The sequence below is a fragment of the Thalassophryne amazonica genome, chromosome 18 (assembly GCF_902500255.1).
Source record: "Thalassophryne amazonica chromosome 18, fThaAma1.1, whole genome shotgun sequence".
NCBI classification, from domain to species: Eukaryota; Metazoa; Chordata; class Actinopteri; order Batrachoidiformes; family Batrachoididae; genus Thalassophryne; species Thalassophryne amazonica.
In genome coordinates, this window is record NC_047120.1 from 51,395,374 (window position 1) to 51,407,960 (window position 12,587).

The following is a 12,587-nucleotide window of genomic DNA, read 5'->3' on the forward strand; positions in this document are numbered from 1 at the left end:
ATAGAGCTTTCTCTTATCGTGCCCCTGATCTGTGGAATGAACTCCCTGTGTCATTAAAACAGTCATATTCTGTAGAGACTTTCAAGTCCAGACTTAAGATGCACTTATTTTCCCTTTCATATGGCTAGCATACTGGCATAGTATAGTTCTATGCTTTTTACTCTTTTAATTCATTTTATTAGGAAACGGAGCATGCCACGGCCTCAACTTTACCTAAATTCTGGGTCTTTTAGTGAACCTTAGGGCTTGTGGCCAGCGATCACCTTAGTATTTCCTGTTTTTCTTGTTGTTTAATGCTGACAAATTATACTGTATTTCTTATCTTTCTGATGCCTGATTCTGTTTTTTTTCCTCTCTGTTTAAGGTGCAGCTCCATCCAGAGATGGGTGTGGTATTCCTGTGCACCAACAGCATTTCCTGTATATTCGTTTTGTGAATTGTTCTGTAATTTATGTCTGTAGCATGGCCCAAGCAGAGGGTCACCCCTTTGAGTCTGGTCTGCTTGAGGTTTCTTCCTCAGAGGGAGTTTATCCTTACCACTGTTGCTCTGGGGGTTAGTAAGGTCAGACCTTACTTGTGTGATGCGCCTTGAGGCAACTCTGTTGTGATTTGGCACTATACGTATAAATGAAAATAAATTGAAAATTGTTAGATTAGGTTTCTGAATGGTATGTTTGCGTTCTTCATCTGCCTCTCGTAATGTTCTTCAAACACCTTGGATTGCTCAGGTGTGAAATGGTTTCTCCAGTCACCCACTTCACCTGTAGATAAGAATACAGAATAAAACAGTTCACTATGTGGCAAATAACAGTGGTGGCTATATATATATATATATATATATATATATATATACACACACACACACACACAGTGGGGGCAAAAAATATTTAGTCAGTCCCTGATTGTGCAAGTTAACCTGCTTAGGAAGATGACAGAGGTCTGTAATTTTCATCTTAGGTATACTTGAACTACTAGAGACAAAATGAGAAAAAAAAAAAATCCATAGAAAAATTACATTGTAGCATTTCTAAAGAATGTATTTGTAAATTATGGTGGAAAATAAGTATTTGGTCACCCACAAACAAACAAGATTCCTGGCTCTCACAGACCTGGAACTTCTTTAAGAAGCTCTTCTGTCCTCCACCTGTAACCTGTATTAATGTCATCTGTTGGAACTCATTATCTGTATAAAAGACACCTATCCACAGCCTCAAACAGTCAGACTCCAAACTCAACCATGGCCAAGACCAAAGAGCTGTCGAAGGACACCAGGAAGACAGTTGTAGATGTGCACCAGGCTGGGAAGAGTAAATCTACAATAGTCAAGCAGGTTGGTTTGAATAAATCAACTATGGGAGCAATTGTAAGAAAATGGAAGACGTACAAGGCCATTGATAATCTCCCTCGATCTGAGGCTCCATGCAAGATCTCATCTCATGGGGTCAAAATGATCATGAGAACGGTGAACAAAAATCCCAGAACTACACGGAGGGACCTGATGAATGATCCGCAGAGAGCTGGGACCAAAGTAACAAAGGCTACACATTACGCAGAGAGGGACTCAAATCCTGCAGTGCCAGCCATGTCCAGGCCCGTCTGAAGTTTGCCAGAGAGCATATGTATGATCCAGAAGAGGATTGGGAGAATATCATGTGGTCAGATGAAACCAAAATAGAACATTTTGGTAAAAACTCAACTCGTCGTGTTTGGAGGACGAAAATGCTGAGTTGCATTCCAAGAAGACGATATCTACTGTGAAGCATGGGGGTGGACCCATCATGCTTTGGGGCTGTTTTTCTGCAAAGGGAACAGGACGACTGATCCGTGTTAAGGGAAGAATGAACGTGGCCATGTATCATGAGATTTTAAGCCAAAACCTCCGTCCATCAGTGAGAACATTGAAGATGCAACGTGGCTGGGTCACCCAGCATGACAAGCATCCCAAACACACTGCTTGGGCAATGAAGGAGTGGCTCCGTAAAAAGCATTTCAATGTCGTGGAGTGGCCAAGCCAGTCTCCGGATGTCAACCCCATAGAAAATTTGTGGAGGGAGCTGAAAGTCCATGTTGCCCAGCGGCAGCCCCAAAACATCACTGCTCTAGAGGAGATCTGCATGGAGGAATGGGTCAAAATACCACCTACAGTGTGTGCAAACCTGGTGAAGACTTACAGGAAACATTTGACCTCTGTCATTGCCAACAAAAGTTATGTTACAAAGTAATGAGTTGAACTTTTGTTATTGACCAAATACTTATTTTCCACTATAATTTACAAATAAATACTTTAAATCTCCTACAATGTGATTTCCTGGATTTTTTTTTTGTGTGTGTCAAGAACTGGAGTGAGAAGTATCATCAAGAAATTCAGTCAGCCACAGTACAGAACAAACCTGGCAGAGGTAGGAAGCAAAAGATTTAAGGGCTGGAAAGAAAACTAATGAGAGATTTGTCTAAGACCCCAGAACAACTGCCAAGACACAAGTGAATGACTTAGCCAAGTCGGGAATTTGTAGTCTCGAAGACAATCATTAGATCCCTGGACAGGAATGGACTGTGAGGTTGCAGACAAAGAAAAACTCCACTTCTGCAGAACAAACACCCTCAAGCCAGACTGAACTATGCTATGGTCAACCAGGAGAAAGATTCTGCATACTGGATGCATCCACCTTTTTACAAATGTACTATTCTGCGGCCCTCACTCTTGTCCAGGCCCAGGCACTCTTTCTTGCATCTGGCTTTCATTCCCCTTCTCTCCAGAGCATAGCTCCCCTTCTCTGGGCTCACCTCAACCAGCCTCCTAATATTACTAGAGATTACAGGGTTATCCACAAACATCATACTTTGGAAATTCCTGATCTCATCTATCAACCCTCCCATTACCATTGTAAACAAGAAGGGCTCACAGCTAATCCTTGATACGATCCTACCTCCACCTTGAGTGGGAGTGGAGAGAACTGAACTTCTTGAGGGGCTACAGCTCTATTACGCCCACCCTTGAGCTCTATATGGTAAATTCCTACGTTATAGTGTAATGTTTCCTTGAAATTGCATTGTTTATAAAATAAATAGATTTGACAAGTATATATGATGCATACCCTATGCACAATATAATTCAATCTAATACAAGATCTTGATGATTCTCTTGTTTGAGAACATTATAATGTTTACATTTTAGTACAGTTAGATGTGGATCTCTATTCTGCTTTACTGAAATTCATTATATTTTAAACACGTTATTTGATCTCTCCTTTATGCATTTGCGAGATGATATAGTCATGATATTGTAAAAATCATGCATCTTGATATTTATTCTGATCAGTGGCTCACTACTAAGGACATAACAGGAAAATGATCCACCTTTTCTCATAAATGGGGAGACAGAATGATCAAAAACTGAGGCAGGGATGCAGGAGTAGTTGGCCATCGGGTTCTCCTTCATGCTCTTGAACGATGTGAGCTCAACAATTTTGCTGATGATCTCATCTGAGATGGACAAATCCAGGTATCTCATGATGCGCTCGACTTCACGCCGAGGATTCTGTAAGAATAAAAATGGTTCAGGAGAAGAAAAAAAGGGGGAAAAAGTCTATACAAGAACAGCCTGACCTCTTTCATGTCTTCATAGAAGAGGTAGAGGATGTTCTTCTCCTCTCTCTCCTCCAGAAACCTTTCACATGGTCATACCAGGAGCCCCATGCCACTGAAGAACCAGAATTCAAAGGTTTATACAAACTGTGATACAGTTTACCATAATTTTTGATCATGTACTATTTGATTTTTTTTTTTTTTTTTTTCCATCTGGATGAACAGAGGACATCAGAAGTGTTGAAACTTTCCTATTGCAATAAAAAAAAATCCATTGGGATCAGGGGTGCTGAAAAGGGGAGAATGAGAAGAAGGATTCTAGGGGTCCATGATTGACAGGGGCCCAGAGAGGCCCCTAATACATTTATAACACAATATGACACAATAATATGGGGTGGGGGTGGGGGGTCCAGTAAGATTCTTTTCATGGGTCCCAAAATCCCTGGCGGCACCACTGATTGGGTTTGAAAGTGTGATTGGAATCCAGGGATAATGGACCTCAGGACCAATATAAAACTTGCTTTTTCGTGTAAGACAGACCAGACCAGACCAGATGGATTAATTATCACTGTACCACCACTATGCTCTCAGGGGAAAATGATGGTAAAATGCTTGTAAACTAATTTAAAACCACTGAGGTGTGGTCTACATTCCAGAGACTTCAAAGTTATAATTATGGCAACGTGAAGTTATTGTGCAACTTGAGGTGGTTTTTGATTTTATTTATTTATTTATTTATTTATTTTAGCCATTTTCCCATACAATTACAAGATGTTCACCTTAATAAACTAAGTGTCTGAATGCATAACAATATTTAACAATAATGTTGTGCCAGATATTTTTGTTTTGTAGATATTTCTTTCTTTATTTAGTTATCAGGATGGACAGAACAACAAAAGGAACTTTAGCAGGACTTCATGTTTATATAATTATAATAGTAACCTTTATTTAACAGGTAGAATTCTACTGCGATTGAAACCTCTTTTGCAAGGATGACCTGGCCAAGAAAGGCAGCAGCACACGTCATAATGGACAGTTTAACATCAACAGGAGAACATTGGTGAACTTTTAACTTCTTTTTTTGAGTCACCAATTGTCTGAACAAGCAGAACACTCATTATATCCACTGAAGCATAATAATTTGTGTATAGAATAAGGCGGAAAAGTCGAGACTATTATTTGCAGCACCGTGGATTAAAAAAAAAAAACAAAAAAAAAAACCAACATTTAAACAATTTCAGTTCTTTTATCATTTCTGGAGGATTTGTAACTTTTGGTTGTTTTATTTATAACACTTTAAAATGTCAGGTGATATTTTGTGGGTGTTAATTAAACATCTCATTTAGAAACTTTATGCAAGCTAGTCATAATCTGTAAAAATGAATTTTAATCGACTTACGATCTCCTTTCATAAATTTGTGGATGTAGCCGTCCCAGGGCCCGGGCTCAGGTTGGGTAAGATTCATACAGTCAAAGTAGTAGTAGCTCACCAAATTATCTTTGGCGTTGCGTGCCACGTAGATCGTCTGTGTTGAGAGAAATAAAGCAGGATTTGATAACAATACAGAGTCCGTGGGATAAGGGACACTATCTGCTACAAGCATCACAGCTGTTATCGGTACCATCTGAAGCAAAAACATTTCAAATGTACCCCTCAGTAAAATCTCTCACACACCTTGCACTTGTTTTCCCAAAATGCAGGTGGCACCAACTTAAAAGGGAGATGTGTCTTGATCATTCTTGGAGGATCCATTTTCCTCAGAAGGTCAAGACCTGAAATGGTTAAATGGGATATATATGACAGAACCACAACAAATAGATTCTAGTTTTGGGTCGTATACTAACACACATACTGACTTGCAACACTTTATTATTTTTGCTCAGTTGGACAGGTCAACCTGGACGATTGCCATCCAGAACCAGGTGAAGTTCCATGGTGTGGTGACCAAATATTACAGTCCAAAATATTATATATTATAATATATAATATAAATATTAAATATTATATATTATATTCTGACCAAAATATTACAGTCAGGTCCACAAGAATTTGGACAGTGACAATTTGGCTATTTTTTTTCCCTTTGTACACCGCCATAATGGAGTTGAAATTAAACAAACAAGATGTGCTTGGAGTGTAGACTGTTAGCTTTAACTGAAGGGGACTAACACAGTAATTCATTTGTTGTCGGCATTTCTTCGAGCCAGAGTAGAATTTTCAAGCAGAGCTATGAGTCTGTTTGCTGCCTGTGAGGATGATGATGCCAGATGTGCCTCTTGAGACTCAGGGTGGTGTGGAGGAGGTGGGTGGGGAAGAAGAAAGTGATACAAGATCTTGACATCACTGATGTCTCGCCTTGGACACACAGCATCGATTGTCCTCCATGACAGTGGAGGAATTCAGTGCGTCTGAAATATTCACAGCACTGCAGTTTTTCCAAATTTATCATGTTACAGTTTTATTCCAAATGGATGAAATTCCTTTTTTCCTCAAACTTCTACACACAATACCCCATAATGACAATGTGAAAAAAGTTATTTGATATTTTTACAAATTTATTACAAAAAAAAACTAAAAATCACATGTACATAAATATTCACAGATTTTGCCATGAAGCTCAAAATTGAGCTCAGGTACCTCCTGTTTCCACTGATCATCCTTGAGATGTATCTATAGCTTATTTGGAGTCCACCTGGGGTAAATTCAGTTGGCTGGACATGATTTGGAAAGTCTTACACCTGTCTACATATAAGGTCCCACAGTTGACAGTGCATGTCAGAGCACAAACCAAGCATGAATTCAAAGGAATTGTCTGTAGACCTCTGAGACAGGATTGTCTCGAGCCACAAATCTGAGGACAGGAACAGAAATATTTCTGTTGCATTGAAGGTCCCAGTGGCCACAGTGGCCTCCATCATCTGTAAATGGAAGAAGTTCAGATCCAACAGGACTCTTCCTAGAGCTGGCCGCCCGTCTAAACTGAGCGAACAGGAGAGAAGGGCCGTAGTCAAAGAGGTGACCGAGAACACGATGGTCACGCTGTCAGAGCTCCAGCATTCCTCTGTGGAGAGAGGAGAACCAGAAGGACAACCATCTCTGCAGCAATCCACCAATCAGGCTTGTATGGTAGAGTGGCCAGACAGAAGTCACTCCTTAGTAAAAGGCACATGGCAGCCCACCTGGAGTTTGCCAGAAGGCCCCTGAAGGACTCTCAGACTATGAGAAACAAAAGTCTCTGGTCTGATGAGACAAAAATTTAACTCTTTGGCGTGAATACCAGGCATCATGTTGGAGGAAACCAGAGCCATCCCTACAGCGAAGCATGGTGGTGGCAGCATCATGCTGTGGGGATGTTTTTTAGCGGCAGGAACTGGGAGACTCGTTAGGATTGAGAGAAAGATGAATGCAGCAATGTACAGAGACATCCTGGATGAAAAACCTGCTCCAGAGTGTTCTTGACGTCAGACTGGGGCAACAGTTCATCTTCAGCAGAACAGTGACCCTAAGCACACAGCAAAGATATCACAGGAGTGGCTTCAGGACAACTCTGTGAATGTCTTTGAGTGGCCCAGCCAGAGACCAGACCTGAATCCAATTGAATATCTCTGGAAAGGTCTGAAAAAGGCTGTGCACAGATGCTCCACATTCAATCTGATGGCGCTTGAGAGGTGCTGCAAAGAGGAATAGGCAAAACTGCCCAAAAGATAGGTGAACAAGCTTGTGGCATCATATTCAAGAAGGACTTGAGGCTGTATTTTTGCCAAAGGTGAATCAACAAAGTAAGCAAAGGGTGTGAATATTTCTATACATGTGATTTCTTAGTTTTTTTTTATGTTTAATAAATTAAAAAAATAAAAATAAAAAACTTTTTCATGTTGTCATTATGGGGTGTTGTGAGTAGAATTTTAAGGGGAAACAATGAATTTACTCCATTTTGGAATAAAGCTGTAACATAACAAAATGTGGGAAAAGTGCTGTGTATACAGTTGTATGTAAAGTTTGGGCACCCCTGATCATTTTTATGATTTTCCTTTATAAATCATTGGTTATTCGGATCAGCAATTTCAGTTAAATATATCATATAGCAGACAAACACAGGGATATTTGAGAAGTGAAATGAAGTTTGTAGGATTTACAGAAAGTGTGTAATAAATCTTTAACAAAATTAGGCAGGTGTATAAATTTGGGCACCCCAACAGAAAAAATATATCATCCTTTTTCAGAAATTACAGCCTCTAAACACTTTCTATAGCTTCCAATGAGAGTCTAGATTCTGGTTGAAGGTATTTTGGACCATTTTTCTTTACAAAACATCTCCAGTTCAGTCGGGTTTGTTGGTTTCCGAGCATGAACAGCCTTATTAAAATCACATCACAGATTTTCAATAATATTCAGGTCTGTGGATTGAGATGGCCATTCCAGAACGTTATACTTATTCCTCTGCATGAATGCCTTAGTAGATTTTGAGCAGTGTTTAGGGTCATTGTCTGGTTGAAAGATCCAGCCTCGGCACAACTTCAACTTTGTCACTGATTCATGAACATTGTTCTCAAGAATCTGCAGATATTGACTGGAATCCATGTGACCCTCAACTTTAACAAGATTCCCAGTACCTGCACTGACCACACAGCCCCACAGCATGATGGAACCACCTCCAAATTTTACTGTAGGTAGCAAGCATTTTTCTTGGAATGCTGTGTTCTTTTTCAGCCATGCATACCACACCTTGTTATGTCCAAATAACTCAATTTTAGTTTCATCAGTCCACAGCACCTTATTCCAAAATGAAGCTGGCTTGTCCAAATGTGCTTTAGCATACCTCAAGCAACTCTGTTTGTGGCGTGTATGCAGAAAAGGCTTCTTCTGCATTACAGCATCTCTTTGTGCAAAGTGCGCTGTATAGTTGAACAATTGCACAGAGACACTATCTGCAGCAAGATCATGTTGTAGGTCTTTGGAGCAGGTCTGTGCGTTGACTATGACTGTTCTCACCATCCTTTGCTTATCTGAGATTTTTTCTTGGTTTGCCACTTGGGGTCTTAATTAGTACTGTGCCTGCGGTCTTCCATTTCCTCACTATGTTCCTCACAGTGGAAACTGACAGCTGAAATCTCTAAGATAGCTTTTTGTATCCTTCCCCTAAACCATGATGTTGAACAGTCTTTGTTTTCAGGTCATTTGAGAGTTGTTTCAAGGCTCCCATGTTGCCACTAATTAGAAGAGATGCAAAGAGGGGAATCATTTGCAAATGGCCACCTTAAATATCCTTTCACATGATTGGATTCACTTGTGTAAGGAGGTCAAGGGTCAATGAGCTTACCAAAACCAATTTTGTGTTCCAATATTAGTGCTAAATGTATTCAAATCAGTAAAATGACAAAGGTGCCTAAATGTATGCACCCTGCCCATTTTTTGAGATTCTTTATTTTGGTTTTTAGACAACAGAATATTTACATTGCTTTTTAGATAGAAATCTGTTCAGTTTGCTCTGTAGTCCTCAATTTTAAACACTACACATAAAATACAACATGGGAGAGATAGCGATTGTTAAAAAAAAGTGCCTCTTGGCCTATCAAAAAGAGATCTGAAGAGATAGAGATACAGAAATTTAAAGCAAATAAAGAAATAATAACTTGAGCTCAAAAACACTAAGACAAGACGGCATCATAACGGTTCTTGGACTGTCACCTCCACAAAGTCTGTTCGTTGAAGTTTCATATACCGTATTTAACCCCACTTCCTCCAATATTCAATAAAGCATCCTTCTGTAAACGTAAACAAAAAGTCATCCTTTCCATAACATAAAGATCATTCATAATATTAATCCACTCTTGTATTGTGGGGGCTTCAGGAAGCAACCATTTTCTTGTTAGAGCTTTTTTTACAGGCTGAGATCAATATGCTGAACATATATTTATCACTTCTTGCCTGAAAAACAACAATTTCCAGAAATGGTGAAGTAAAATGTAGAGGCAAGTCAATGTTCAGAATGTTTTTTTAGTGTTTTATGGACCGCCATCCAAAATGGTTTTATTACTGGGCACTCCCAGAAAATATGCAGTGGTCTTCTTCCTGACACCCCGCACTGTCTCCAACATTCACTATCACCTCATGCAAAGTGTGCTTTCTGCCTCGGTGTGATTAAAAAACGGACACTACACATCCAACCAAATTCCCTCCACATTGGGAGTTTGTGCATCTCCATACAAAATTCCACATACCTGACCATTCTTCATTGATATTGAGAGATTCCCCTCTTTCTCCCATGTCCTTTAATGTACTTTGTTGTATGTTGTTTCTTAGTCATAAGACCTTATAGATTTTTGAAATAACTCCCATGTTTGAAGCATTTTGATGAGCATCTGTAAATCATCTCAGTATCGGATCCTCTAGATTTGTTTTGTTTCTTATATTCGATCAAATAGTTGCAAATCTGAAGATATCTATAAAAAAATCAACTTTTCTCAAGACCATATTTCTTTTATTCAAAGTCTTTAAATTGGCCTTTTTCTGTAAAGGAGAAGAAGGTTGTATTCCTTTTGCGACCCATGATTTGAATCGATGATCCATCAAATGCACAACATTGAATTATTGTATTTTATCATCCAGTTTATATTTGTCTTTTAACTGTCTTCCAGGTTTTAAATTGAGCTTCTATTAAAGTCTATTTCACAGTATCTAGAGGTCCTCCAAGAATTTTTTGAGCTATCACTGCATGTACTGGGGGTTTTTTCCATATGGGAATAGTATCAATATCTTTTCATCTGGTTTATATGCTGGGTTACAGATCTTTATCAAAGGTTTAATCTGGGTTCATAGAAATAGTTTTTGAATGTGGAAGGGCCATCCCACCTTCTTCCTTTTGGAGTTGTAAGGTTGACAGTTGACCCTGGCTTTTTTACCCCTGCCAGATAAATCGAAAGATTATTTTATTTAAATCAGAGTAAAGTTTCTGGGGGTTTCTATTGGAAGGGCCTGAAATAAAAAGAGAAATGGAGGCAGAACATTCATTTTTACCAAATCAATTCTATGACTGAGATCGGAGAAGAAATAGAGTTCCATGTACTGATGTCTTCTTTAATTTTGTCATGAGGGGACAGTAATTTAAGGCAAAGAGTGTATAAGTTGTTTTTGATAATTGTATTCCCAAGTATTTCAATGAATTCTGGTCCATTAAAGCAGAATTTCTCTTGTATCTGAATTGGAGAGAAGAAGAAGAAGAAGAAGAAATAGAGTATATAGAATATAGACATATTATATAGAGAATATAGACATATAGAGAATATAGACATATTTCCAGAAGGGCCCACTGTACATGTCTCTCACTCCTCCCCAGCACTGTTGTCAAGAGTGCCAGTAGGGAGCGTGGCTGCAATTGGGAAGCAAACCCGAATTGCTGGCGTCCCAGTCCAACGTGCAAGCCATTACGCCACCACCTCCCCATTGTTAGTAATTGTACAAAGTAAATTAATACAAGGGTCATTAATGAAAAAAAAATAAATTCAACTTCTTTGTACACCACCGAATCACAACGGAAGATGCCCCAAGGCACTTCACAAGGTTAGGGTCTGACCTTACCATTACTCTTGAGCAAGCATGTAGACAACAGTGGTAAGGAAAAGTCTCTCTGGCATTTTTTGAGGAAGAAACCTCAAGCAGACCAGACTCAGAGGGTCATACTAACAACAACAACAAAGATCAAATAAACACAGCAACAACTGCTCCACTCAATATCTTCTGTAAAGAATATTGCTAATCAAAAGCAAACATATCAGAAAGAAAATGCACACCTGAGGGGATGGGTGGTGGTGAATAGATCTCCAGGAAAGGACTCCGCATAGGTGTGGGGGCTCGTTTGCAGAAGTCAGCATCTCCACCGTGGAGAAGCAGGTCCACTATCTCCTGGGTCCATGTGGTTCCTAATGAAAGACCACAAATCCACACCGAGTTGGGATGATAGATACTTTCTGCTCCAGATTCCCACTCCAAAATCTCATTCCGGAAAGACCACAGGCATAAGCTGTACCTGCTTTGGGGTAGGTGGCGATGAGAAGGTCTGAGGGGTCAGGACGGAAAGCCCAGATAGTGTCCCAGTTGTTGGCAATGTGGTTCATGAGAGGAACTCCTTTGACTGGGATAAGGGGGAAGCGAGTCAGGGAGGCAGAGGCTTTCAGAATGGCTTCACTGTAGGACATCTCTGCTTCCACCGTTGCCATGAGGAGAAGGTTACAGGTTCACAAAAAAAGAAAGAAAAAGATCTAGAAGAATCAGAAGTCCCTTCTTTGCGTAGGTTCCTCTCTGGTCTGGTTTTTCAGATCTGCACAAATAAAGTGCGCTGTTTTGTGGTAATTTCCAATCCCCAAATCACCGCCCAGTCACGCTGTTTATTGTGTTATAACCATATCTGAGAGAGGTCCTTTTTTCAGATGTCATTACTCCTAAATCTCTTTGATTTCTTGTGAAAGATCCTCTTGATGTCTTCTGGTGTTCATCCAGTTTATTTCCAACAGTCTGGATCCCAAACCAAGAATCTCTCAAAAAACAATCCTTCCTGAGGTCCAAAATGCTGCGTAAGTCACTCTGAAACTGGCCTCTGTCCTTCTGTGATGTTCCTGCCGTGTGGGAGGCTATTATTCATCTGTTATCCCAGACACTCAGAGGCACACGTATGTTGAAGTGGCCTTACGTAACGTTTCCAGTTGTTTGTGAATTCCTCTATTGCTCAGATTGAAAGCACTTCCTGTGTAATTTGAGAGAAGGGAGGGACACGGACAAGATCTTTGCACACAGTGGGAAAAACAACCCAAACTGTGAAATGTTGAAATGTGTTTTTATAAAGAAGACCTGCACTGGACATTAAATTTGATTGGATAGTTCCAAAAGTTTCTTTAATTTTCCATCGCACCTCTCTCTCCTCTCTCTCTCTCTCTCTCTCCTCTCTCTCTCTCTCTCTCTCTCAGCTGCCCAATGGTTTCTTCGCCATAAACCCAGGCCGGGGAGG

At 39.9% G+C, this 12,587-nt stretch overlaps 1 protein-coding gene across 1 annotated transcript; it reads right to left on the reverse strand.

Moving 5' to 3' along the window:
* Window positions 1-530: 530 nt before the first annotated feature.
* Window positions 531-12,311, reverse strand: sult1st6 (sulfotransferase family 1, cytosolic sulfotransferase 6). Its single transcript, XM_034193224.1, is given in 8 exon segments — window positions 531-761; window positions 3,358-3,538; window positions 3,607-3,650; window positions 3,653-3,700; window positions 4,985-5,111; window positions 5,261-5,358; window positions 11,377-11,505; window positions 11,613-12,311. Coding segments are annotated over 8 exon segments (930 nt in total). The 5' UTR covers window positions 11,803-12,311; the 3' UTR covers window positions 531-648.
* Between the last annotated feature and the right edge of the window lie 276 nt (window positions 12,312-12,587).